Source organism: Pseudorasbora parva, chromosome 25 (assembly GCF_024679245.1).
Source record: "Pseudorasbora parva isolate DD20220531a chromosome 25, ASM2467924v1, whole genome shotgun sequence".
NCBI classification, from domain to species: domain Eukaryota; kingdom Metazoa; phylum Chordata; class Actinopteri; order Cypriniformes; family Gobionidae; genus Pseudorasbora; species Pseudorasbora parva.
The window spans coordinates 22,027,805-22,053,779 of record NC_090196.1 but is presented as its reverse complement, the minus strand read 5'-3'; the positions used below and the strand labels follow the sequence as shown (position 1 = coordinate 22,053,779).

At 36.8% G+C, this 25,975-nt stretch overlaps 1 protein-coding gene across 4 annotated transcripts in view; it reads right to left on the bottom strand.

Annotated features, from left to right (window-relative positions):
* LOC137064405 (coiled-coil domain-containing protein 73-like) overlaps window positions 1-25,966 on the bottom strand; it is a 29,135-nt gene extending 3,169 nt beyond the window's left edge. Inside the window, exons 1-20 of one of the 4 annotated variants that reach the window (XR_010901541.1) lie at window positions 25,742-25,966; window positions 24,091-24,165; window positions 23,849-23,986; window positions 21,491-21,562; window positions 21,088-21,159; window positions 20,446-20,481; window positions 20,252-20,326; window positions 19,627-19,665; window positions 19,024-19,159; window positions 18,641-18,720; window positions 18,420-18,548; window positions 18,290-18,349; window positions 17,082-17,186; window positions 16,295-16,405; window positions 15,997-16,137; window positions 15,745-15,898; window positions 14,296-15,564; window positions 14,084-14,205; window positions 13,205-13,495; window positions 12,977-13,042 (exon numbers count right to left, since the gene is read on the bottom strand). Coding sequence is in view for 1 of the 4 variants with exons in the window: in XM_067435730.1 (XP_067291831.1) it covers window positions 13,229-13,495; window positions 14,084-14,205; window positions 14,296-15,564; window positions 15,745-15,898; window positions 15,997-16,137; window positions 16,295-16,405; window positions 17,082-17,186; window positions 18,290-18,349; window positions 18,420-18,548; window positions 18,641-18,720; window positions 19,024-19,159; window positions 19,627-19,665; window positions 20,252-20,326; window positions 20,446-20,481; window positions 21,088-21,159; window positions 21,491-21,562; window positions 23,849-23,986; window positions 24,091-24,132 (3,048 nt within the window). In the remaining 3 variants the exon portion in view is untranslated. The other 3 variants (XR_010901540.1, XR_010901542.1, XM_067435730.1) reach the window with 3 other exon arrangements.
* Between the last annotated feature and the right edge of the window lie 9 nt (window positions 25,967-25,975).

Genomic DNA, 25,975 nt, shown 5'->3' with positions numbered 1-25,975 from the left:
AGATTCAGTTCTGGTAGCATGATTTATAGCCTTGCTTTTTTTTCCTCAGTTGGTCAGAACAAAAGTGCCAGCTTACTTGTTCAGATGACATTTCTCATTTTGGTTATAGCTACTTCCAACACAGAATCTGTAATTCTGAAGTGCAGTATCCACACCAGTGCAGTGGCTGACAGCCACACATACTCCTAAAAACTTTAGATTAATCCGCGCTGAGGAGCCTTGACGGTGCAAAACCCAAGTGAAGATAATTCCGCAAATAACTGCAATTGCCAGTTTCAAACAAAGATGGCGACAAAGAGGCAAAACTTACTGCAGCTTTAAGTTATCTGACAATGTTGATGACTTAATACTGTATTATTTCAGTAAAAGTGTATGCACCTTCAAATTAGACCTATCTATTTAAGCATCATTATGTAGCCCTGTTATAGCTCATTTTGTATAGCCTAAGATGGCCCATATTTATATAGTTATATCATTTTATACGGCTCAAAAACATTGAAATATTTAGTGAGCGATCCTAGAGACAGATAGAACAGAGGATAGAGGTTTGAGCATTTAGTAACTTACTTTTCGATGAAATCCTCCTCACACTCGAGTTTTGAGGATCAAACTTCCGATTCTTTGAGTCTGACATGACCAGTTCAACTTGTTACCTCCGGTTTATTGAATCACTGAATTGCTGACTTGTGAACAGCCATCATATCAGTCAATGAATCATCATCAGTGCTATTAAACCGATTCAATAGGTTCAACAAAAATAATTGGGATAATAGCCTATATCATGATTCGATTTCTTCATTTTGAATTGAATATAATAAGATATTATGCTTTAGAATGAAGTGAATAAATTGAAAGATGTTGACCTCCTGCTGCAATTAGATTAAATTGATCAATGTGAATTTCTGTAGCTATTTGTATTAAAAATTAATTGTGATGACATGTGGAGGGGAAAAAAAGTTAAATATAGTCTTAGTTGTCTGTTTTTGAGGCTGTTGTTCACTTTACAGAAATATTTGATTCCTTGGTGAAAATGTTGGCTGGTTTGAGTTATCACGGGGGCGGTTGTTAGCGTCCTTGAAAGTTTCTTTTGTTTTGATGTATGAAGACTTTAACGTTTGTCTTTTTTGCTTCTTGTCTTGTCGTTTTGCTTTCATAGTAAGTTACACACAAACATTACCAAAAAACACCATATTGCAAATCTAAGAGATCATTGTTGCTATACATTTTACACTGTGAGGAACAGAAAATATCACTTAAAGTAATCATTTAGGCTATCACAGAATCAATGAATTGTTTCATTAAATATAAACAATCACTTCCTCTACTCCAGCCTTCCCCATTTTATTAATCCTAAGTGTCTTTAAACAAGTCTGAAAAGGTGATATTCACTCACTATGATCTCAGAAGCTATCAAAAGGTCACGGAAACTGCTGGATGTGCATCGCATTACGCTGCCACTTTCGTACACGAAGGCCATCCCTTAAACAATTAACCGAGATCTGTCTTTATTTGTCAAACATTTAGGCCTTGGCGTAGCCGGAAGCACTGGCCAAGGAGCAGGACGTGGCTAAGCAGAGGCAGTTCTCATTAAATTGATGAGCTGAGATCTGGTCCTACTTCACCATCTGGAATTGTAGTCTGGCGTTCCGCTGAAAGCTGCTGACCCAGGATTCAACTCTTCAACTTAGGGAAGAGGAGAGAGAGGAAAAGAAAAAGTCTGTCATGTCAGCAGAAGTCACTGTGTCAGAGTCCTTTATCTTGTCATCAAGCTGAAGCGCTTTGGAATAACGGCTTGGATTAAACTAGCTCTTTAGCAGCAGCACCAAGAGGCAGAGATCCAAAGTAAAGGGTAGATGGAAGTTACCAATCTAGTACTCATCCATCCAAATGACTTGTGATCGATCGATCGATCGATCGATCGATCGATCTATCTATCTATCTATCTATCTATCTATCTATCTATCTATCTATCTATCTATCTATCTATCTATCTATCTATCTATCTATCTATCTATCTATCTATCTATCTATCTAAGCCTTAAATTTTTAAGTACAATCAACTTTGATATTTAAGTAATTTCAACTTAAATTGAATCTTGTATAACAAAGTTGAAAAACACTTAACTTGTTTTGATGAGTTAAAGCAATGTAAAAGCATATGTTGTCATAACATTGATCATATTATTTTTACAGTATATATATATATATATATATATATATATATATATATATATATATATATATACACACACACATACATACACACACACTATATATATATATATATATATATATATATATATATATATATATATATATATATATATATATATATATACACACACATTTTTGTGTTCAACATTAGAATTGATTTAGCAAAACAGGTAAATTTCTTCCCTAAATTCTAAATCACATCTTTTACACAACATTTCATAAAAATACATCACCCCTCATTATTCTGAAGTAAAGCAATCAAGGCTCGTGTCAGAATTCAATAGCCATTTGTGAGCGAATTATGCTTTCAGACCGATGCTTTTCAATCGGATCGCAAAGATCGCATTAACCAATTTATATGTGAATTGGTCTGATCCGGTGGCAGCTTAAACTGAGCTCAAGTCTAGCTGACTGTGTGCCTAGGACATACTTGTACTATTACTGTAGTAAAATACTTTTACTGCATTAATCTTTCTGTACTCGATTTGGCTGTGTTCTTGGCACTAACATGTTGTTGAAACGTAAATGGTGAGAGAATACCTGAGTGACACACAAGCTAGATGAAAAATGTAAAAATGTTTGGCTTCCAATTAGGCTGAATGCAGCACTATACTGAGAAAATAATGAGTTTTTGTTAGCACCAGGTCTCACCTCCATCTTCTTTGTTGAACTCCTTGTTCACACACACAACACCCACTCTTTGCTATTTCTGCTGCGAAAAAAATGAGCATAGGTTTGTCTGTGCTCCCACGAGGGGTCGGAGAAATTCTGTAGATGTCTAATGCCGCATTTCTGAAACAACAGCGAAGAAAAAGAATGGCTCCCCAGGCCATTCAAGTGCATTTTTCCACTTAACAAACAACAAATTATCTTAAAATAAAACCTAGCCGACTTTTACCCAACTGCTCCACAGGCTCAAGAAAAACACAGCGGTCCAAGTGACCCTGAAAATATTTTGTTTTTCCAAAGCTCGCTATTGCATCAAAGAGATCTGACTTCAAGGTAGAACCTCTACCGACTTCATTTGTACAGCAGACTAATTGATAGCCCCAGATGATTTCCACTCGTTTGATGAATCTCTCTTGTAGTCCTCGGAGAGCATTTAAAGGAAATGAGAAATGTTACTGCTCACCCATGACAAAGGACACCAAAGTTTGAGTATGCTTGTGGAGTCTTGAGCTAACAGATTCCACTTGAAGCGGCGATTTATTGTAAACATGAGAAGACTTGTGATTAAAGTCATAAGTAATGAAACGGACAGGTCCGAAGACCATGGACGACCAATGTAACGGATGTCAACGCTGACACAGAACACGCTATCTTTGTCAAATAAATAAAAGCTCTGTTAGCCACAGATGTGTGCTGAAATGAATCATCGTCGTCCTTATCAGCAGGAGGCTTCGGCGAAATGCAACGTTACATCTTTGGACGTGAATTTTCCCTTGTCTGCTTCAAAACAATGCCCCACTGTTCATAATGTTTTTCTCTCTCTCACACACTCACAAATATTCTCAGGATCAAAGAGATTGGTCATTGTGTCCGATGTAAATTCCTTTTGATACACATAGTGTGTCCAAAGCAGACAGGGAGGATAGTAAAGTCACTGATATTGAGGGGGGAAATGAAGAGCGTTTTTGTCTGGTGGCAAAAAAAAAAGGCCTCCGTCACTCCCATGGCCTTTATCTGCTGATACCATTCACAACAGTGCGGTCAGCTAACCCAAATGACACGTGCAAAGTACCAAAAGCACAGGTGGCTCAAAGAGTCCCGGGTTCAATACAACTCTATTTGTGGCAGATTATCACAGAAAATAAAGTTTCAGTGGAAGTACACTGGGTTAAGCAGTTAAAAATAATTTTAAAAGGGTTCAAATCATTAAAAAATTTAAAGTATGGCCGCAAGATATTATGTTTTAACACGGGACAAGACCATATGCACCATTTACATTAAATTACACTGATTTTGGATAGCCAGAAGTTCATCTCAGCTGATTTTATTTATCCAATAAATTGATGTAAAAGCTTTCAAAACAATAAGATTGTAAAATGTATCGTTTTAAAACCTCTGAATATGAAATTTTGAAGTCGGAACATTCCAATAATCTTTATTATATTTTCAAAATGGCCACCACGTGACATGACCTGCGAAGAACTACATTTTTCTTTTAATTGAGGGAAAATCCAAATCATTTTCTGGGCTAATCGACATAAACAGAAAAGTGGCATTGAACTGCAGCTAGACACTAGGGGCCAAATTGACTAAACAAATTAGTGTGAGAGCGCAATTCCAAAAAAGTGCCAATGGGAATGGAAAAGTTATGCGCGTGACCAATTGACAATGCGCAAATTACACTCAGATGCAGCCGGATCATTTCCAAAATGACCAATGCAATCTACAAGTTAGCTTCTGGTTTAAGACGTGCTTTTTTTGGCAGTAAATAATGGCAAACACCAGTAAACTGACGACCGCAAACCCAAATGATTCTTTTAAATACTCTCCTCCCATAAATTTAGCATCTTAAAGGGAAACTCCCACAAATGCATATGCAATAAGGTCAGCCACAAAAATAACCACACCTTTTCAATGCTAATCTTTTACTGCATGTCTTTAGTAAGTCCTGACATTCGTTTTTTAACGGCAAAAGAGGTTTTGCGCTGGCGTAAGCTGTTAGTAAATCGGTATGTTTGAGATGCTAATAAAAAATCTATCCTAAGAGCGTTTTCCTAACGTTTCCATTAAGTTATATGCAAGATTTTTCATATCAACAGAAACATTGCAAACATTTTGATAACATCAATGAAGACCAGATAACTGACAATGACTATTAACGTTACTGGAAGAACATTTGTTCATAACTATGAGATAACCTTGCCAGAACGTTCCGAGAATGTTTCCTGTTAGCTGGGTTGTTGGTGTTACACAAGGCCTGAGGCATTAGAATATGCTATTAAAATATCCTGCAATTTGTTGTGGATTTGTGGTGAACTGCCGATAAGGGAAAGGCTGAGAATCGTCTGAGATCCGCTGAGGTATTTAAAACACACTGGCTTGCCTTTTAAAAACCCAAACGTAGAGAAATTCAGCATTTAAACAGATACGGGAAAGCGTCCAATGTTACCTAAACACAGAGAGGGTATCAGACAGAGTGGTACCGCCAGCTGCAAGGCCATTAATTAATTATTTTTGGTATGCTCACGCTGGAACAACCTTGAACATGTGGAAAGAGAAAAGAAAAACATCAAACATTTGATTTCATTAGAACTCTGAGGGGTTTTAACAAATGCATGAACCCCTCTGACTTACACATCATCCTGTCAAAGCGTTGTTATATATTGCTCTTATACATTATGTGCTATACATACTATTGTTCTAAACGCAGGGTGATAGTTTTGGATGGGAGACATCGTGAAGGCTTTCGCTCTACAAATAGCACACAATGGAACACTTATGGAGAAAGGGCTCCTTGTTTAATAAAAGCTGAGAGGTCTATATCCTAAGCACACACTATCAATCTCTGGAGATGAAATTTTTCAGTCTCCACTTAAGTTTATGGGGAGAGAAAACTTTACAGAGGCTGGCGGGGCTCCAGGAGAGAGGAGAAATTATGTCGGGACGTTTCTTCAAAGATAGTATCTCTATGTTTGAGCGCCACGGCATCAGTTTAGTAGGAATCGAATACCACATCTACAAATCACTATGAAGTGCTTATCTTGAGCCAGATCATGAGCGCTGAACTGAGCAACAAGTCAACGTTGTTGCAGAAAAGGGATCAGATCTTGAAATAATAAATGCTGAGGATGGATTGGTTTGATAAAATTCACAAGCGCACCAAGGAAACAAGGTTGTTGTGGGTGCAGATACAGGATCTTGTTTAGCTTGTGGTCACCGTTGTGATGTTTTTGGATCCATGACTCAGCTAGATAGTAATATCGTTCCTTAGCTTGTTTGTGTACTGGTTGTTTTTAGTGGTAAGGCATGCCGTGGACTACGTGCTACTGTCTAAGCATTATTTGAGGAGACATTCTGTTCTGTATCTTGAAGTCCACAACACATAAGACCATTTTTATGGTTCAGCAATTAAAAATGCTAGTTTGGCATGAAGACGCTAGCAAATCCTTTCATGCCAGATCATTTGGCAACAAACTTACAAGAGTACAGTTACTTGAAGAGAGATGTCTCTGACTGCGTACGGGTTCATGGGCTGGTCAGGATAAGGGGCTTTCCGCAGGGAAGACTGTTTTCAATGTTATCATTTTGCTGAAGACTTGCACTCCAATTAGCAATAAAAACAACAATATTTTTTAACAACAGATAATGTGTTACAAGCTTAGCAGTTCTTCAGATATTTTTGTGATGACTGCTATTAATAATGTAAATGATTTAAACCATTTGCTAAAGATGATTTAAATGAGTTTTTTCCTGACATTGCTTTGTTGTGGCAATCATAATAAAAAACAACTAAAATACAAAATGCTGAGTAAATAAAAACAAAACCGCAGTTTTTTCTCTCTCACAATTGCACTCTCTTGACGGGCAATTGCAACTTTGTATGTCGATTTAAATGCGTTTCTTCTCATTTTTTTTTAATCTCGGAATTGCGACTTTATTACTTACAATTTGACATTATATCATGCAGTTGTGACTCACAATTGTGACTTTTTTCAATTGCGACTTTATAGCTCAATAAACAGAGCAATTTGACATCCTGCAGGTATGAATATCTCAGAGTTGCGACTTTTCTCAGAATTGCGACCTTTTTAACAATTTGACAATATATCTTGAAGTTGTGACAATTGTGGCTTTATATCTCAAGATTGTGTATTTTGATCTGACAATTGTGATCAGTTAAAACTTAACAACACAATTTGACAATATATTTTGTAGTTGTGACATATATCTTTCAATTATCATCATAATTGCATTTTTTAATCACGAAATTGGCACTTTTTATCTCAAAATTGTGTCTTTATATCTCACAAGTGTGACTTCACTTGAATAGATTGCGACTTTTTCATAATTGCTACTTTTCTCAGAATTGTGATTCTTAATCTTGCAATTGCCACTAATCATCTGAAAATTGTCTTTAGATCTCACAATTGTGGCTCACACTCATTTGCGACTTTCTTATTTGCTACTTAAAATCTTGCAATTGTGACTTAATTTCTCAGAATTGCAACTTTATAACTTACAGTAGTAGATTTATATTTGGAAATTATGACTATCTCACAGCTGTAGCTTTTTATCGCACAATGTGACTATTCCCTAATTTAAAATGAATAGCACAATTACCTTTTAGTTTTTTTTTACTCTGAGGCAGAAACGGACTTCCATAAGAAACCCCTCAAATCTAACCAACATATCCGTTTTTTCTTAGCCGGTCAGCAGGGTGAGCAAGTCAGTGAAAGCACACTATATAAACACTCCTCAGGGACCAGAAAGTGATCCATCATTGTGCACTGCCATTCTAATGCTTCTAAGACTGATTAAGTCAAAGCCAGCTAAATCATCTGAATTCCTGCTGTGCTGTGGCCCTTGGTTTCTAGATTAAGATGAAAAGGCCTGCGCATTCCTCATTTGATAATTAATGATGCAACAGTAACGTGTTTCTGACGCTTGCGTTAGAGCTCATTAGCCATTACCTCCAACAAAACAAATTTGGATGAATACACTTTATTAAAAGTCTATAGCCTGAATGAAGCATCAACTGTTTACTTTTAGTTAAAGAGCATGTGAAAGGTGAACGTCCTCACTGCAGTCCAGAAACACAGTCTGGATTCGAGGAAGTCGTAAAATATATTTGTAAATGTAATATGGGTGATAACCAAAAAAAGAAAGTCCACTTGTGGCTTCCGATTTTGTTTCAGGAATTATCTAAAATTGGAGCCAGTGGCACCAATAAGGCAGAATGGAACTGATCTGAATCTAATGACCTCTGAGCTCATTTTTCCTGTAATCTGACAGGTCGTAAGGTTGCACCAGTGGTCATTAATCTAGCAGTAGGGGATAAATACACATCTCTATTTCCCGCTGAAAATCTGACACACTGATTTACAGATTATATTGTGCTAAAATCACGGAGTTAAAAAACATATATGAAGGAGTGCTTTTGCGTCTATGCCTTTTTTTGTCTTTGAGGGGGAGTTTGGTTATTAGAAAAGTAAACAAGATCCATGGAATGCCAAATGCCAAAAAAGCTTTCTTTGGGAACAAATCGGTTCTTATTATTTGACAAAGGAGCTGCCACGCAAACATAAACAATGAGCTCAGACAAATATGAGGTCCATGTAAAAATGACGCCTAATGAACTAATAGGCAATCGACAATGTCTCAGGGTTGTTCCCTAGATTATAACCACTTACCACCCAAAGTTGATAACTATCGGAACACAAATTAACATAATTTCATATGCTGCACCATCTTAACTATAAAAATGCCTTATTATAACTATAAAAATGGCTATGAAAAATGAAAGGCTGATATGCCATTCATGTCTTATAAGTATATGACAGAGAGAGAGAGAGAGAGAGAGAGAGAGAGAGAGAGAGAGAGAGAGAGAGAGAGAGAGAGAGAGAGAGAGAGAGAGAGAGAGAGAGAGAGAGAGAGAGAGAGAGAGAGAGAGAGAGCAATTGAGAAGCTTAGCTCATCACTGAGGAGCAGTTATGGGTCGCTGACTGAACGTAATGGTGCACATCATTGAACCCTTACTGAGGGGGAGGTATCCGTATCTATTTTCTCTGTGGGTTACAGAAACACTATGCCACTTAAAATATCAAAAGCAAAATGAGTCTGGAAAAAAAAAGCCTAAAGCTTTAAGCCATTAAATGTTGACAAATAAATGCTAAATCTTTAAACTTTAAAGGATCATGTGACTGAAGAAAAAACTGAAAATTCAGCTTTGTCATCACAGGAATAAATTACATTTTTAAAATATATTAAAATAGAAAGCAGTTATTTTAAATTGTAATGATATGTCTCAATATTACTGTAGTTTTGATCAAAAACATGAAAAAATCTGACCTATCAAACTTAATTCCCAATTTTAAAGTTTGTATATCAAATAATACTAACGTTCGGGTGCTCTTCGGAATACATTTTGTTTTTTAACTTTATAATGGTACAAAACTTGGCAAAGGTTTTGGCACCTGCTATTATGTAAACACACACACACAAAATCATGGACATGAGTCAAAAAGGTTAAATAGTCCTGAAAAAATAGTCACACTTGTACTCGCGATCAAAAATGACTGCACTGGAAATTAATGGGAGATGAATTTCATAAAGTGGAAACGACAGTTTAAGTTAGAAATTTCCTTTTTAGGGCCATGCTCTTTATATATAACTTAGTACCATAAAATCCCCTAAATACATAGCATTAAATAAAAACATTATCAAACTAAAATATAGTCCATTCATTTCATTGAAATCAAATTAAAAAAAAGTCATTTTTATAAATAATTGTGATTCTAGTCTAAAATCTTTCTTTTTAGTTTAACCCAATACACCTACTAACTTGAATGCGAGTAAATAAAACTGATAAACTTTACAACCTAATAACTTTTAGTGTAGTACTTCAACCAGGAAGACCCTTGCAATACCCTTTAAAAGTTAGTAACTAAATACATTTGTTGCTTAATGGATCTCAGTGTGTCATTCACTAGTTCTGATTTAGCACAAGGGGAGGCCGTGTCGAGGAGGAGGCCGGACTGGGAGTAAAGGCTGGGGGCATGCAAGTTTTACAAGATTCCCTGGAGTGAAGAAGCGCTCTCCATCATCTGGCTGTGACATCCCACTGAGTAAGACTTATGGGCTGACACCTCAATAGGGACATGGCTAATGCAGGACGGCATGTGGGTTAAGATAGGGCTCCTGATCGCCCCCCACCCATCACAGCCGAAATGGCTCATCCTTTAAAATGTGCACATTGCCGGCTGAACAGATATATAGGTGGGGATAACATACTCCACGTATGGGGAGTACCGTGTACCCATGTGATCGCTTCTCATCTCTTCAGAATTAAAAGCGTATGGGCCTGCCATGGTGGTCCTTGAGGGGTATAATTCAATCAAAACAGCCGTCCGCTGAGCATTCCTATTTCTCTCTGGATTCGTATTACGACGAGAAGATTAACAACTGGTTGAAAGAGACAGGAACAGTCAGAACTTTGGGTTTGGGCTAATTTAAGGCCATATAAATGATGTGGATGATGAACTTTAAACTCTGCTGACCTTTGACAGTAGTGGCCAGGCGGGGATTATCTTGTGAGGTAAAATGAGAAGGCCAGAGTGTAGGTGATTCACAGCTATAGAGGGAGAACAAGACTGCAATGCCTTTTTTTAAAAGAAAGGTCTTGGTCTTGCAAAATGATGTTAATGTAATTTGTCACCTATAGGGCTTAAAAAACCCTAATGTAATTCCTCTAGAAAGAGGAAATTGTGGCAGGACAATTTGAATGAGTGATTATAATTATCAAAGGATGACTCCTGAACTATTGTCCTGAATTAATGACTCCTTTTAAGTGAATTAAACAAATATATTGCAACCATTTTAGTCAGATTCCCGAACCAATTACTCATTCCTTCCTGTGGTTCATTTTGGTGAATCAAAATCATACAGCACAACCAGTGTACTCCGATTCCCAAATAAAGGATTCTTAAAGGGTTAGTTCATGTTATTAATGACTCACCCTAATGTCGTTCCACACTCGTAAGACCTCCGTTCATCTTCAGAACACAGTTTAAGATATTATATATGTATTCATGATTCGGATCACGTGTCAAACTGTTAAACTGCTGAAATCACGTGACACTGGCGATCCGAATCATGAATCAATCCGCTGATTCATAACCGTTTGAATCTTTATTTGAGGTTTGAAAACAAACACGGAAGAGAAGACAATGCTGAATAAAGTCATAGTTTTTGTTATTTTTGGACCAAAATGTATTTTCAATGCTTCAAGAGATTCGAATGAACTAACTGATGTCACATATGGACTACTCTGATGATGTTTTTATTCCCTTTCTGGACATGGACAGTAAAGTGTGCATAAACTTATATACGCTCTCGGACTAAATATAAAATATCTTAAACTGTGTTCTGAAGATGAACGGAGGTCTTACGGGTGTGGAACGAGTCATTAATAACATCAATTTCCTTTTTGGGTGAACTAACCCTTTAAGAGCTGTTTCTTTTTAATGAATCGAAAACATAAACACAACCAGTGTATGCCAACTTCTGAATCCGTTCTTTTTAGTGAAATATAACATAACTAGTTTCATTCCCGAAATGATTCTAATCAGTTGGTTCTTTTTATTTAATTTAAACATATGCACCGTAAAACTGTGATACTTAAATCAGTGTAGTTACTGACTTGTTTTTCTTATGTTGACTGTGACATGTTTTTCATATTAATATTCAGTTTAATGTCTTTAAATTCGAATTAACACCTAAGATAATTTTGCGTAAAAATTTAAGGCTACACGCCCTTAGAATGAATTGGTATAAATTTAAATATTGAAATTCTCTCATCATTTGGCAATGGAATAGATTTTTTTTTGCCAAATTTGTATTCCTTAAGAGTACTAAAAACATGTTAATGGAATGTTTAAAAATGAAAGATTATTAAGAGGTACTGGACCCGGTATATGATTGAACTCTATATCATTTCTAGATCAAGGTGCAGAAATTAAGCAAAGCATAATGGCCTAAGCATGTAGCAACAGCAACCCCTATAAACAGAAGTGAGCTTGTTTGCGCTGAATGTTATTCTAAAGTTAAATGAACATGCAGCGGCCTAGCAGTCCGCATACAGACGGGTCAGGCTAATTTGCTGTGGCAGTCAGGACATGGTGATGGAATGTGAATGTCAGCAGGCTCTGTATTTACACACTATATAAAACCGACTAGTAATTAACATTAAGGCCCTCCCGCGCTCAAGTGTAATTGACTGTTTCAAAGGACTGCCACTTCATAATCCAGTGTGTGTATTAAAATTACGCTCTCCATATTGCGCACTCCCTCTAAGGATAAGGGTCAGTACTGCTGGCACATTGGCTGAAATGCATAAGATTTCTTTACGAGGACATTAACATTTTGACATATTAATAATGAGTAAGTGTATTAAGGTGAACCTCAGCGGGACCTTGTGCTTTCATCAAGAGGTGCGCATTTGCTTTCTGCTGGATGATTTTAGTACTAGGTGGACTGTTTTTGTGAGGCTCTTTAATGTGCTTAATTTGAGATGGAAACTCATCTGGCTTATTTTCCTAAAATATAGCTTATTAAATATTACTGAATGGGCTAGTATATGTAGCATTATAGAATAAACCAGTTTAATGTGGTAAAATAAAATACTAAAATACTTGTTTGTTTATAGAAAAAGTAACTTTTAAAAACTTAAAAAACCTCATGGAGATCAACCAATGTATCCACTTTCATTGTGACCAGTGTCGTCATATGCAACACATTATATTTTGCCATCTTATTGCCCTAACATGTGTCCACACGGTCCCCACAGCCTATTTACCAAGGACATAAACTTAATGGGAGACTCATTTGCATTTGTTAATTTGGCTTGATATGTGCTAATTGATTCTTCTTACTTGTGTATTTTAATTATCACAAGTTATAGTTGGCCACAGTTTGTGTACCAAATGTAAATTAGCAATGTTTGGTCATTAAATGCCCTCTGAGGAATGAGCATGGGAATAATGAGTGTTAATTAGCTTGTGCAGCGTAATTAACAGGTTTTATGTGTAACACTTACCTTGTTTAACGACAGGTTAACATGATGCAACTGATGCAAACACCTGAACCATTTACTTAACAAAGTCTGAAAGAAAACAAAACTGCTTGAAATAATGAACATTTATTCAGTTAAATTATTTGGAAATATATTAACAATTAACACAAATATCCTATTTAATGTATTTGCTCAGATGGAGAGTAAGAAATATATCTAAGCAAACACATTTGAGTAAAATAACAACATTACCCATGTATGCCTTTCTAATGCATATCAATCAATTTTGCGTCTTTTTTGAGGCGTTAAACCTTCAGATGACATAAATTCCTCGATTTTTGCAATTTGGGCCATTATGTCAGATTGTTTCCGTTCCTCTTTTCCTTCAGAACTAGATGCCATAGGCCGGTTCAGTTTCTCCAGGCTCTGGAGTTTGGGAGGAGGAACTGTAGGAGTGCAGTCTCGTCGCAGCCCATTACCCACAGAAGAAGAGACTGGACTGCCACTCAGAGTCGAGCTGTAGGAGATAAGAACTTGATTGTCCTGCGGGAAAATATAGTGGGTCATAAAAGTGCCATGACACTCTACCTTGATGTAATTCTGATGGAAGTATTAATAGCAATGAAAAGTTAAACCCACAAAACAAAAAACAAGAAAAACAAACACACTTGTCTTTTCAAAATTAAATAAATCAATCAATTTAAATGGTTAAAAAAGTAGTATTTCTGTACTGTTCTGTAGTATTTTTTAAACTTTATTTTGCTTTTGAATCCAATGATAATTCTTAGAGGCAAAACTCCGCTTCCATCCATTTTGAACGATTTATTTTGAGTAGTCCAGCATTAATCATAGTTGAAACCAGATATAAGCATGTTACTGAAAACAACAGACTGCAAAACGATCTCTGGTTTATTCCATATTAGCATTTTAGTTCCCTTTGGAGTTGGGCTGCATTTCTGTGATTTATACTCAGAGACTTTAGTCTTGCTGTTTTCTATCAACATTTAATTGAGAAAAATGCTGCCATTTCACCCTGCTGAAATATATCTGGGAATGGAAGATGTCTTTAGGCACTGTGTGTTACAGCGTCAACTCGCTAGATTCTTTATTTTCCTGTGTTTGTTAACTTACTTTCTCTGTTAGCATTTCAGAAAAAGACTGCTTGATTGCATTCCACTCTCCTTGACTCTCCTTGTTCATTTGGTGGGGGCAATTGCTTGGAATTTCCAATCCGTCAGGAGTCTTTATTATGGCTGTGAAAATAGTATTTTAATTTTAAATGTATTGTGGTCAGATATTGATTCTTATTATTAAGCAAACTCTATTAACATTACAAGACATGCCTCTTTTTGCCAATTTCTCCTTCATAAAAAGGGGAGCACAAAATGGAGAAACAAGCTCATGAAATCCAGAGGACCACAGCTCAGTTCTTGAGAGTGTTAGATGTGGCTTCTTTTTCCCTTTCATAAATGTGTCCCATGCAAAGGACGACGCAAATACTCTATTTTCAGAATTGTTCGAAGTATCTACCATTGAAATGCTCTTCTGGTCAACATCTGATTGGTCATTTGCTGTTGTAGACCTAGGAGAGGAAGGATCTTGGTCTGAGTTTGTGATCTTGGCTTCTTCAGGAGAAACACCCAGCTCAATATGTTGAGCTTTCAATGGTTTTGAAAGAGTACCATCATCTTTTTGATCATTATTTTCTGATATGACCTCCACTGTGTCAACAGCAGTCGCTGAAGTGGTCTTATCAACAAGAGGCAACTGTTTAGATTCCACTTCACTGACCACATTGTAGAGGCTAGTTTCAGTCGAGTGATCAGCTTGGGAAACCCGGCTTTGCAAAGGTTCACAGATCAATTCAGATGGTGAGAACCGATCTTTGGACTCAAGGTGTGTATCTAAAGATGTTGTGGCACTTGCACTACTGGTTGCAGGCTCCTCAAAGACAGTTCTGTGGTATGAACTTGGCTGGGTGGCAATAAAACCTTCTGTAAAGTCCGGTTTGTCGTAAAAGACAACTGTTTCTTGTGTATTTGAATTTGCAGTTTTTTCTCCTGAAAGTCTCTCTGCAGTTGTTTGACTTTCCTTTTGTGAAACACTGTTGAGAAATTCAGGTACGACAGTCTGGTGGTCTTTGAATTCTTTGGACCGAGATGTAGCATATCCCTGGCTGTCCATGTGTTTATCTGATGTCTGGGATTCAGTCACTTTAGAAATACACAGATTCTGCTCCAGTGGTCTATCTTTCGGTTCCAAAGCCAAAGGGTCGCCGTCTACGGCATAAACAGACCTGGTTTCAGTCCCTGATAGCTCAGCGAGATGACCGTCTGTGTCACTTTGGGCTTGGTTTGAAGGGCATCCTTTATCAACTGCGTTGCAGACTGGCTCACTTTCACTGACACCTGTTTTTGTTTCATCACACAACTTTGACGGTTGACTCGTCTTGAGATGAACGTACTCAGGTCTTGAGATGTTATCAGACCCATCAATTGAAACTGATGGTGAGATTACAGGTGCTATTTCATCTACCTTCATGAAAATGTCAAGTTCCTTGTCGTTATGAGAGTGGACATCTTTTCTAGCCTTCTGAGACTCAATACTTTGATCTGTGTGAGGAAATTAAATGCATGCATCATTATGAGAGAAAAATGAGAAGTACAGGTAAGCTTTCTTGATAAAGAGTCTCTAGTAACCACCTCCCTGCACTTCACATCATTCTGTTTAAAAATATTAGTTATAGCGGCGCCAAGCTTGGCTGGAGAAGACAACTTTGCATTCTTTCTTACCTAGAACGTCTTTATCAGGTTGACTTGTTGGTTCATGGTTATCATGAGGACTAATAAGACTGTCCTCAAGATCTTTATGGAGACTGCTCACCTTCACAAGGTTAATCTCGTTAGATGTTGTATCAAGAGTATTTTCTTGATCTTTTAGGGCAATCTGTAATAAAATATCACAGTCAGATTATAATTCAATTTTCAAATGCCTCCATGGTTATTAAATAATATAAATTCTGAATTTATATGTAATCATCCCACCTCGGAGTTATGAAGGTCTGTGACGTTATGAACTGCAGACACAGACAGCGGTTTGTGCTCTTCCTGAATCTGATTATATGCCTGTTTTACCACTATCAGCTCTTCTCGATCTGCCTCCGTTGACAATTGCAATTGCAAAATCTGTGAGAAAAACGATATATATATATATATATATATAATTTTTTTTTAAATTTAATTCCATTTTTTACACATTTTAATAATACAAAAAAATATTTAAATTTACATTTTACAACAACAAAAAAAAATGTTAATATTTTTTTTTTAGAATGATTTTCACCTCTTCTTCCCAAGTGAGCTTAGAATGTTGGTATTCATCTCTCAGCCGAGCAAAGCTGTCATCTTTTTCTTTAGTCCTCTCTTGGTTCAATCCATGTTCTGTTTTAAGGATCTGCAATGAAATTAATCACCCAGAAAATTTTTAATGCAATAATAAATTTTTATGTGTTTATTTAACCTGGACAGAAAATTCTAAACAGATGGAGAGGCCAATACAAATCAGTTGGCTTTTGTCATGTTAATAATGGTTTTAATCAGTGAATGACTAAGTGAATTAAATAGAGGAATGGAGGGAATAAAAGAGAAGGAGGCTGTAAACGGTCATTAAACACACTTACTATTATTGAGTTGCACTTTTTGTGTTGTAAATGTGCAAAAGTGATTTTCAGTTTACTCAATCAACTTTACGAGTACTAGGTGACATTGTTTACTTCTTAATATTTACACCTTATTAAGATTTTCATTGTAATTAAATTCAAATGAATTAAACAGATTTTGCATTTTTCACAAAAAAAAAAATTATATATATTATACTAAATGTGTTTATTTACTGGATACAGTTAATTGTATTTTAATTAATTAATTCATTTAATTTATTTTATTAATGTTAATAATAATTTCCTATTCCTTTTAGATGTACACAGCAAACAGTATGGAAAATGTAGGTGTCTATAGGAAAACAAACAATAATTTGTAAAAAAAAAAAAAAAAAAAAACCCAAAAACTAAAATTGTGTTATTAAGCAGAATGTGATGCTGCAGGTGAAGTTGAGATTTGGGAAGCCCGACCTGATATTCCTCACGGAGTGTGCGGAGCTCCTGTTCTGCTCGGCTCAGAGCTTCCGTCTGTGTCTGCAGCAATCTCTGATTGTGGTGGAGGGATCTCAATACCTCCTGACACACACACACACACGTTAGGTTTTGATGTTTTAAAAGGACTTTCCACAGACATAATGATTTAATACAGTACAAAATGTATATTCTATCCCCTAAACCTGCCCAACACAGAAAACTTTCAGCACTTTTTCAAAAAACATCATTCAGTATGATTTATAAGCCATTTTCCTCATGAGGATAAAAAAATGGACAAGGATTTCAGATATTGCTATCTTTGTGGAGATATTTTGTCACCATAACATAGGGTTTACTATAGGGCCTCTCCATAGGCGTAATGGTTTTTATACTGTACAAACCGTATTTTCTATCCCCCTACACTGTCCCTGCCCCTAAACCTACCCATCACAGGAAACATTCTGCACTTTTACTTTCTCAAAAAAACTGATCCTGTATGATTTATCAGCCTTTTGAAAAGTGGGGACCGCTGGCTGGTCCCCACAATGTAGGTAATCTCAGGATTTACTATCTTTATGTAATATAAAAAAGGGCACACACACACATGCACGCACGCACGCGCACACACGCACACACACACACACACACACACACACATGTTGTGTTTCCATGTTTTACGGGAACTTTCCATTGGCGTAATGGTTTTTATGCTGTATAAACTGTATATTTTATCCCCCTACACTGCCCCTACCACTAAACCTACCCATTACAGGAAACATTCTGTATTTTTACATTTTCAAAAAACATCACTTAGTATGATTTATGTTTTCCTCATGGGGACCAAAAAATGTCCCCACAAGGACAAGGATTTCGGATATTGCCATCTTTGTGGGGACATTTTGTCCCCATAAAATAGGGTTTACCAGCCCAAACCTTGATGCAGTGATTTGTTTTTGTGATTCAAATGAATTTAAATTTTTACCCTAACATTCGTCTTCCTGTGTGCGTAAATTTGTTTATGTCGCTGTGACAACGCGCAACACGTGCGTGCATATTGCCCGCGGCATCCTTGTCATTCCAGCCAGCAGCAGTAGTGAACTCAAAAAGAGTTTTGTAAAAGTGACCCAAGTATTGAGAAATATGTCCTAGTGATTGTAAAAAACTGTAAATAGGACACAAAAAGTTCCAGAATTTTCTGAGCTTACCTGCTTCTCTGCCCTCTCTGTGGCGGTTTCATTTCTCAGTTTTTTGTTAAGTTCTGTTTCCTAAAAAATATAACATTTAAAAACATCCTGCTATCACTGTTTATGATTAACAAATAAAAAGAGATTCTACCACAAAGAGTCTCTGTTGAAGTTGTTGAAACTCTTGTTCTTTTAGAACATTCTGTAAACGTTCCTCTCCAGGTCTGCAGACCGATGACACTTTGAATGTAACCAGCTCTTTGTTGAGTCTCTCCAAATCCTAAATATGGAATAAAAAACAGCAATTTGTGAAGCAAATACATTTGTAAAGCAATAGTGGTTTCATCAGCAGTACAATTTTTTTTCTTTTACCTCTTTCAAGGCTTTAATCGTAGATCCTTGTTTCTCGTTGATGGATGTGAGTTTTTTATTAATTCGCATGGCCTCTTCAACTTAAAAAAAGAGATTTAAAAAAGCTTGGCATCACTACACAGGCTTTCATTTAGCATTCACCTACAAAGGCCAAATAATTCATGTTCACAGAATGACAAATCAATGAAGAAAGATTACGAATACCAGAATACATGCAAGCCCAATGTTTTTAGCAGTGTCTCTTCAATGCTTTGCATAAATAGTGATAATAGAGTTTGAAGGCAAAAGATAATTCTGTTTAAACCCTGACTCAACATCAACTGAAGTTTTGTTTGAATTAAACGTTTCGCTAGGACGATGTTTGTCAGTTATGACAGTCATACCATTTTGTTCAAGTTGCTCATGGGCCTGTTTGACCATGGCACACTGTCTGGAGATGGTGGCGAAACGTCTCTCCACCTCTCCCAGCTGATTCAGGTGGCTGTCTTTGGTTTGTGTCTGCAGCTGCAACTTTTGCTCCTGTAAAGTTTAAAAACACATTGTCCTCCCTTCGAAGAGGAATATCCCCATTCGGCTGTACAAGTAATAACAGTTCTTCTTCTCGGCAAGGGCAGATCGTGAATATATACTGCATCGGAGAGTTTGAAGACCTTTGTTTAACATCTCGGCTGAGTGCTCCTTTCTGCTAGATAAGGAGTCAACTTCCAAACATGCCTGAGGGGCTTTTATGTGAAGCGCAGCCCGTTACTGTTTGATTGTCTGTATCAAACTGATTCCCCTCTCCGCCATTGAAAGGTTAAACAGAGCGAGGCTCTGATATAAAATATTTTAATAGTGGTATTTTCACAGCGGCGCTGGCGGTTCACGTGTCACGCCCTCCCTATCCGTTACTCCTGATGATCCGCTCTCCCTCTCAGTTCCTCCTCTTTAATTCTTCCCACTCCCACTTGCCTCTGTCAACAATTTATATAATTGGAAATCCTTACCAGCTCGCTTAATTTCTTCTCCAAACTGTACCTGAGCACCTGCAAGACAGTAGTAAAAGAAAAAGTGGTGTCAGTGTCTTTAGGAGAGCACCGAATGACCTTTCTAAAGCAGAAGATTTTTTAATTGTCATTTTATTATTATTATTTTAATATTATATTAAATCATATTAATAAAAATGAAAACAAAACGACATTTTAATAAGAGCAAAGACTAATCTAGAAAAACATGTTACTTGCTATTAACATTATAAGTATAATATTATACTACTTCCATAATTCTGTAAATCATATCAAGACAAGTGATGTAGTGTTCAAGAATACATCACAATAATTGTTGTTTAGATACGAATCGAATAGCTCAGATTACCAAATAAAAGGGTAACAAGGGCCTTTATTGGCTAATCGTACAGTTGAGCTGAGGGTGTGATGAACCGTAACAGAAAGCATACATCACCCATGTGGCATCATTTATCTGATAACACCAAATAAACCTACACAGCCCCCCACTTAAAGGGTCAGCGATTAGATGGATTTTCCCACTGTTTTAGGAATATGTCCCTAAACCAAGGTACAGAAGATCTTGTCATGTAAAGGTGTATGCTGTTATTGTATTGATTATGTGTACCTGCAGCAGTTTTAGTTCTTCCTTGAGGCTGATGATCTCTTTGTCTTTCAGTTCAGCAGCCAGTTGGTTTTTACCCTTTAAGGGGTCATTAATATTTAGTCATGTGATGATTCATGAATATTTGAATTAAGTATTTTACTGTAAAAGAAGATTGATAAAAACAAAAAATAAAATAGAAATATGAAGTGACTAACCTTCTCTCCCTCAATTCTTCGGATTTGGGCCTGAAACTTTAAATAAGACAAAATAATTTATATATTTGTGTGAGTGTGTGTATAAAATCTTGCATACATAATAACAATAATTTGTTACATTTATATAGCGTAGTGCTTTAAATGGAAGGGGGTATCTCCTCAACCACCACCAATAGATGATGCGACGGCAGCCATATTCTGCCAGAATGCTCACCACACACCAGGTTATGGTGGAGAGGAGACCGATAGATGAGAGGGGGATTATTAGGAGGCCATGATGATCAGAGGCCAAAGACCAAATTTGGCCAGGATGCCGGGGTTACACCCCTACTCTTTTTCCAAGTGACATCCTGGGTTATTTAATGACCACAGAGAGTCAGGACCTCGGTTTAACATCTTAGCCGAAGGACAGTGCTTGTTTCAGTATAGTGTCCCATCACTATACTGGGGCGTTTGGACCCACAGAGACCACAGAATGAGCGCCCCCTGCTGGCCTCACTAACACCTCTTCTAGCAGCTACATAGTTTTCCCAGGAGGTCTCCCATCTAAGTACTGACCAGGCTCAGCCCTTATTAGATTCAGTGGGAAATCAGTCTTGGGCTACAGGGTGATATGCTCCTGGATTGAGTGTGATATCATACCTGTTTTTTTACAGCAGCAAGTGACTCTGAATTTTCCTCTGACATTTTAGAAATCTGACTTTCTAAGGTCTCCTGCAAAAATATAAGAATAAACCATTAAAGGGATAGTTCACCCAAAGATGAAAATATTGTCATCATTTACCCCATTGACTTCTATAGTAAATTGTTTCCCTAATATTGTAGTCAATAGGGCCCATCATCCATTTGATTACCACAATTCTTCAAAATATCTTCTTTTGTGTTCAGCAGAAGAAAGAAATCCATGCAGGTTCGGAAAAAAATCGAGGGAGAACTTAGGTGAACTTTATCAATATAAATAGTTTTGTTTTCTGTTTAAAAATGTTTAACAATTTAATCTTAGGAAGTTATTGAGAAAACTTTATTTTTAACATTCCTAACAAACCTTTTGCCATTCTAACTCCTGCCTCTCCAGCACAAGTTTACAAATCTGCTCCTCATGTCTTGTTTCAGCATCCTGTATCCAAAATGTCAACAAAACACAATTTTTTCATTATCAATAATGAATTAATTCATAAAGAATGGATTACATTTAATGTAGGTATCTGAACATTAGAGAGTAGATTTCAGCATATAAAGCCATCATTGTCATGCAGGACTGCAGGTTTCAGTCAATGGTTTTCAACATAGTTGCTTTTATGTGTGTGTAGGAGTTTATTTACATTTTCCTAATAAAGTGTGCTACTTGCAAAGCTGTTAACGTTTCGTAGAAGAACAATAAATTCAATAAATGGGATTTGCAGGTAAAAAAAAGAGCACTAAAATTGGTGGGTCAAGTGAATCTTTCAGGACAGAGACTGATCGCATATTTGATTAGATGCATTAAATCTAATAAAACAACACAAAAACATGTGCAATGTATCAGGACAATTCGCTTTCAGCATCTGAACAAATTTCCTGTGTTTCGCAAAACGACTGACAACATCCCAAGCTAATACAGTCATTTTAATGGAACACACTTTGCACTCTCTTAAAAGAACGCAAGAAGTTGACTGCATTCAGCTGAGCGCGTTTGTCTGGCAGGAAATCCTCCATCTTAACCCCGGCCCTATAAACCAGAGAACTACAAAGTGTTAGTTTAATGGCATGCCTGAGGATCACATTGATTTAATGCCTTTGTTCCTCACCAACATCATAATAACAGTAAAACATGAGAGATACAATTGTTTATTTTTGCTCGTACAACCTTTAAACATGTCCAGTGTCAGGTTTTAAGTGCTTTGCTCCAGGGTACCAGACAGCCATGCAAGCAAATATGTGAATTTGTCAGGTCCTGCTGCATGACCCCATTCTAATGTAAGTGTAACTTCTGCTGGCTTATGTCCAGATGGACAGAAAGTGCAGCTCGCTTTTAGTTCTTCTGAACGCTCATGGCACTCCTCCTCCCACAAAATTACATTCCTCAGTTCTTCACGAGAACCTTGATGTCATTCGGATACTAATAGACTGACATTCCTAATTCACTGAGATGTCATTTAGCAGCCTTTTAGGGGGCTGATATTAGTTTGAGATTCTCAATAAATATGTGCAATTCTTAGTTAATACTGTTACGGAAATGTATCAGCCAAGACAAAAATGTGTATGTAAATTATGCAATGTGATTAGTTTCTACCTGATTTGATGCTTAAAAAAATTAGTAAGGTTACGTCAGTCATTTAAAATATAATTTTAAATATATTATTTCATTGCTTTCTATCATAGTTATCATATAATAGTTATTGCTAATAAAAAATATGTATTCATATTATAAGTAAAGATAAATAAGATAAAAAATAACTAAATAAATAAACAGGGTGAGGGCCAATCAAAGGTGTAGAGCGCTTCATGGAATGAGAGAGTAGAGACTAGAGAGTAGGAGTAGGAACTAGAGAGGAGTAGTGTAGAGAGCTTCATGGAATGGGTTTCCATGGCTGAGCCCCTGCAAATGTGTTGTAAATCCCTGGAGTGAGGAATCAAGCTTCACTGTTGGCAATCCGATGGACGAGTCTGAGTTTGGCGGTTGCCAGTAAAACGGTACTTGCCTGACTGCACTGTGCCAAGTGTAAAGTTTGGTGAAGGGGGGATTATGGTGTGGGTTGTTTTTCAGAGGTTGGGCTTGGCCCCGTAGTTCCAGTGAAAGGAACTCTTAATGCTTCAGCATAACAAGACATTTTAGACAATTTCATGCTCCCAACTTTGTGGGAACAGTTTGGGGTTGGCCCCTTCCAGTTTCAACATGACTATGCACCAGTGCACAAAGCAAGGTCCATAAAGACATGGACGTGCAAGTTTGGTGTGGAGGAACTTGACTGGCCTGCACATCAACCCTTAACCCGACAGAACACCTTTGGGATGAATTAGAGCGGAGACTGCGAGTCAGGACTTCTCTTCCAACATCTGTGCCTGACCTGACCTCACAAATGCGCTTCTAGAAGAATGGTCAACAATTCCTATAAACACACTCAAAAATATGCATTACCTTAGTTTTGAAAATATATAAAAAACTGCTTTTTTGAAGCTTTACTTGTCAATGACTCACTTATAAAAGCAAATATAAATGCCTTATTCTGCATGATCCTATTCTACATCCCTTAACCCTACCCAGTACCTAAACTTTACAACTACCTTACTATTAATAAGCCCTAATTAGGAGTTTATTGAGGCAAAAGTCGTAGTTGATAGTGAGAATTGGACCCCAATCTAAAGTGTGACCACACATTTCATATTATCACCAGAAAACAGAGACAAAAGTAAGACACCATACCCTGTGAATATGCAACTCCTCGACCGCCTCCAGGAGACTTGTTTTAAATTCCAGTACTTGCACTGAGATGGTACGACCATCATTCTCTACGGCAATGTTTGGGGTCTTCGGTTGACCGAGAGAACGTTTATCTTCCACCTACAGACAAAAAACAGCAGGAGTGTGTGTAAATCTTGGAAGGTTAGGTTTTATTTGTGTATAATTTAAAACACATCATTCTGCTTTGGAATATTTCCACTTACCAAGGAGAAAAGCTCTGTTGCGAACTCTACGCTCAACTCCATTGCGGAATCTACAGATCAAATACTGTGTTTTTGCTTTATAAAACAGGAACACTATGATTAAATAAACCAATGTTTAATAAAAAATGAAATAAAAATGATTTTTAAAAAAATCATCTGACAAATAATACAGTATTTTAGCTCATTTGCAGGCTGTTTGCAGTTGGGTATCATCCAGGCATAATCCAATCAGAATTTAGAGCTGGAACTATTGACAAAAGCAACTGCCACTACATAAATTTTGTCTCATAAGAATATATAAAGCTCTGCTAGACAAAGTTCATGCCAAAATAAGCTTTTTATATCCCATCTCGAACCTATCAAGGTGAAATGGCGCCATGGTAAGAGTGTAGGCTAATAGGGGTCAGGGCCATAACACTGGATGGACAGATGGCGCTGTCATTCAGAGGGAATTATATAAGATATTTAATTTGATCTGTGCTTGGTCCACTGTATCGCCATCATCATGACTGACTTGTAAAGTGGGAGAGCTTCATTCTGCCTGGTGTTTTAATAGAAGAAAGGCTTTCGTCCATTTAGTCGCTGCTGATATATCAATCATGTGCAGGAATTAAATGATCCTGTTAGAATTTGCTACTATCACAAATGACCTGGAGGGCCAATGTCTTTATTCGCTTCCTCCGCTGATTCACCTCAGCAGATATTAAACAACTTTATAAGCCATGAAAGGCAAAATTAAAAGGACACCATCCATAAAATGGGATAATTCCCAGTCTGTGGTGTGATGTCCATATTACTGTCTGTAAACTGACCCGCATAGCCACTGATCTGTAAATGTGAATAGCAGTGGTCGGGACTTCCGGTGAAAATCTGTAGCAGTCAAATTTAACCTTTGACCTCAGCCGATCAAACTTACAAGAGAGGAATCTGGATTTAATGTCGGAGAAGACTTTTAACCCTAAAATAAACCTAGTATACCATTGTTTTCATTATATAGTTATTAAACGGATGGTTCACCTAAAAAAAATAATTCTGTCATCAATCACTCACCCTCAAGTTGTCCAAACCTGTATGAATTTCTATGGTTATGGTTATTTTTTATAAAGTTATGGAAAAAGAAAAAAAACTATGGAAGTCACTGGGGTCCATCAACCGTTTGGTAACCAACATTTTTCAAAATATCTTCTTTTGGGTTCATCAGAAAAAAGAAATTCATACACATTTGGAACAATATTTGGTAATTAATATTTCAGGATATGCTATTTTAATTACCATGGTAAATAATTGCTATATGCTGAATAGACTATAAACATGATTTTTGTGCACATACACACACACACTCACACACACACACACACACACACACACACACACACACACATATATATATATATATATATATATATATATATAATATATATATATATATATATATATATATATATATATATATATATATAGCGTTTTGTGTATGAAAAAAATTTTTTGGCAAGCTAAGCACAAGCTAAACTATCTAACGTTACCACAACATTTATTTATTAGATATTTCTCCTCATAAGTGACTAAACTGTTTATTACAAGAGCTACAAATAGTTAAAAGTTACAATTTTTCAATAAGCATACATGTATTAAATGAATACTTTAAACAGACCTCGGTTGACTCCGTTGTTAGTTAACTGCGCTGACTGGATTTGATGTGGTTGAGGTTTATTCAAGAATGGCTGGTTGCGCTATATCTTTCAGTAATAAATTATGGGATTTCTTTGCTCTTTCCTCTCAAATATCATCACTGAATATGTTGAACAGCAAATACTGCTGATTTATTTATTATTTTTCCGAATTGTTAGGCTCACGTCACTCTAAAGCCGCTCGCCCGTTGCCCTAC